General features: G+C 51.7%; 1 protein-coding gene across 1 annotated transcript; it reads left to right on the top strand.

Annotated features, from left to right (window-relative positions):
- The first annotated feature begins 252 nt into the window (after positions 1-252).
- Positions 253-1,441, top strand: LOC121918401 (cell death activator CIDE-3-like). The gene is made up of 4 exons (XM_042444454.1): positions 253-489; positions 577-724; positions 811-960; positions 1,211-1,441. Exons 1-4 carry the CDS (start codon positions 437-439, stop codon positions 1,424-1,426), a joined length of 567 nt encoding a protein of 188 aa, XP_042300388.1. The 5' UTR covers positions 253-436; the 3' UTR covers positions 1,427-1,441.
- Positions 1,442-1,989: the final 548 nt, after the last annotated feature.

Genomic DNA, 1,989 nt, shown 5'->3' on the forward strand with positions numbered 1-1,989 from the left:
CTATGATTCTAATAATAAACATAATAATTATAAATACCAGCCCTAATACTTTGTGATAAGGAGGCTGAGCCGAATGCCCTTCTCAGTGTCGAAGAAAGTGGATTTGGGGCATTGCAGCTCCCATTTGGCCGGGGGATGCTGGGCCTTTTTGTCCAAGAACGGCGTTCGCTCCACCGGTGGCGACCTTCGACCTCTGCTCTTTGGCCTAGATGGCCTAACAGTGAGTCAGTCCCTTTAGTTGCACTGCGTGATGCAACCTGCGCCGAGGCAGCCGCCTCGCCCTTCTCCGCATCCAAAGTCCAAGCAATACACACACACAGACACACACACACACACACTGTGTGTGTGTCTGTGCGTCTGTGTCTGTGTGTATATATACACACACACACACTTTATTCTCCTTTGCAGCTCAGAGGCAAAAACTGTCTTTGCGAGGATGGACTACGCAAAGAAGTCGCTGGGCCTTCTCTCCCCAAGATCCCTCTCCAAGTAAGTAGCGCTTCTTTATTGATTGTCAATCAATTATTGATCAATTATCGATTAATTATTGATTGATTATTGAATTACGCTGTACAGGTGCGTCTCGGCCAGCGCCTTGATGACCCACCAGCTGCTGGTCAGTCCTCCTCCTCCTCCGCCATTCCGGCCATTCCGAGTGACCAACTGCGACCGGACACTGCGCAAAGGGATCGTGGCTGAAAGCCTGGAGGACCTTCAAGAGAAGGTGAGCACCTAGATGACCACGGCTGGATGTCCAGTGGCAGTGGCTGGACATCAAGGGTCAAGGCTTGACCGCTTCCGTTTCTGTAGGTCCGTGGCGCCTTCCTCTTGGTTGGCAACGTCCAGCTGGCCTTGGATGAAGATGGGACCATCGTGGAGACGGAGGCGTTCTTCCGGACGCTGGACGACGGCACCGTGTTTGTGGTGCTGGCAGCGGGTCAGGCGTGGCGGCCAGTCAAGGTGAGAATGACCACTGACTGGCAGGACCGATATCTGTGGGCATTAGGGGGTTTCCTAGGCAACAAGTCTGTCAATACCCCAAAAGGGACCAGATTCCCATTCGATCTCGAATGCTAAGCAGGGTCAGCCCTGGATGGTCCTTGGATGGAAGACCACCAAGGGATATTTTAGTGGGAGGGACTTATGAAACCATTTTTCAAGGGTCTAACTCCATCCATTCTTACGCAATTTGATCAATTTTTATCGACAGGTGGACGGCTATCAGATCCTGGCGTCACGCAAACCACGACGCCGGATCGACGTGGCATGCGTGACCTTTGACCTTTACAAGACCGACCCCCGGGACTTTGTCGGCTGCTTGAATGTCAAGGCGACGCTCTATGGGGCTTACAGCATGTCCTACAACGTGCGATGCTACAGCGCAAAACGGATAGCGAGGTCAGCTGCTATCTTGTCCCCCTTCTAGCAGGTCAACATCTTACAGAATTGGACCATAGAGATCTAGAAACGCCTAGAGAAGGGTCCTGTCTAGGAATCTCCAGGTCCTCCAACGCAACTCTATGGTCAATATGTTCCCATAGAATAACATTAGATAATAATAGGTTTATTTATATACCGCCCAATCACTGGGAATCCGAGCGGTTTACAATACAGGGGATAACAGACAGTTCCCTGCCCTCAGGCTTACAATCTAAAAGACAGGACACAAAAGGAGAAGGGAACAGTGAGGGGGGTGGGGATCAGGTCCAGCATTCATCTCTCCCTCTGAGGCCTGGACCAAGGCAGATGGACCGGAGGGAGGGCTCTTCAGGCAAGTCGTGATGGAACCGGGCCAGCCTACTCTCTCCCTCAGAGGCCGAAAAATGACAGTTAAGGAGGGAGGAGCCTCTTTCTGCCAGAAGTGTCCTCTCTAGGAATCTGTAGGTCCTCCAGTGCAACTCTATGGTCAACATCTCCCCATAGATTAACACTGGAGGGCCTACAAATGCATAGAGAAGTGTCCTCTCTAGGAATCTCTGGGCCCTCCAG

This window comes from Sceloporus undulatus, unplaced genomic scaffold (genome assembly GCF_019175285.1).
Source record: "Sceloporus undulatus isolate JIND9_A2432 ecotype Alabama unplaced genomic scaffold, SceUnd_v1.1 scaffold_10439, whole genome shotgun sequence".
In the NCBI taxonomy this organism is placed as follows: Eukaryota; Metazoa; Chordata; class Lepidosauria; order Squamata; family Phrynosomatidae; genus Sceloporus; species Sceloporus undulatus.

Bases quoted from the DNA above. Each gene is read 5' to 3' on its own strand.
- LOC121918401 (XM_042444454.1), top strand. From the start codon at position 437: ATGGACTACGCAAAGAAGTCGCTGGGCCTTCTCTCCCCAAGATCCCTC. The intron at 490-576 runs GTAAGTAGCGCT...TACGCTGTACAG, and splicing joins TCCCCAAGATCCCTCTCCAA to GTGCGTCTCGGCCAGCGCCT. The intron at 961-1,210 runs GTGAGAATGACC...TTTTATCGACAG, and splicing joins AGGCGTGGCGGCCAGTCAAG to GTGGACGGCTATCAGATCCT.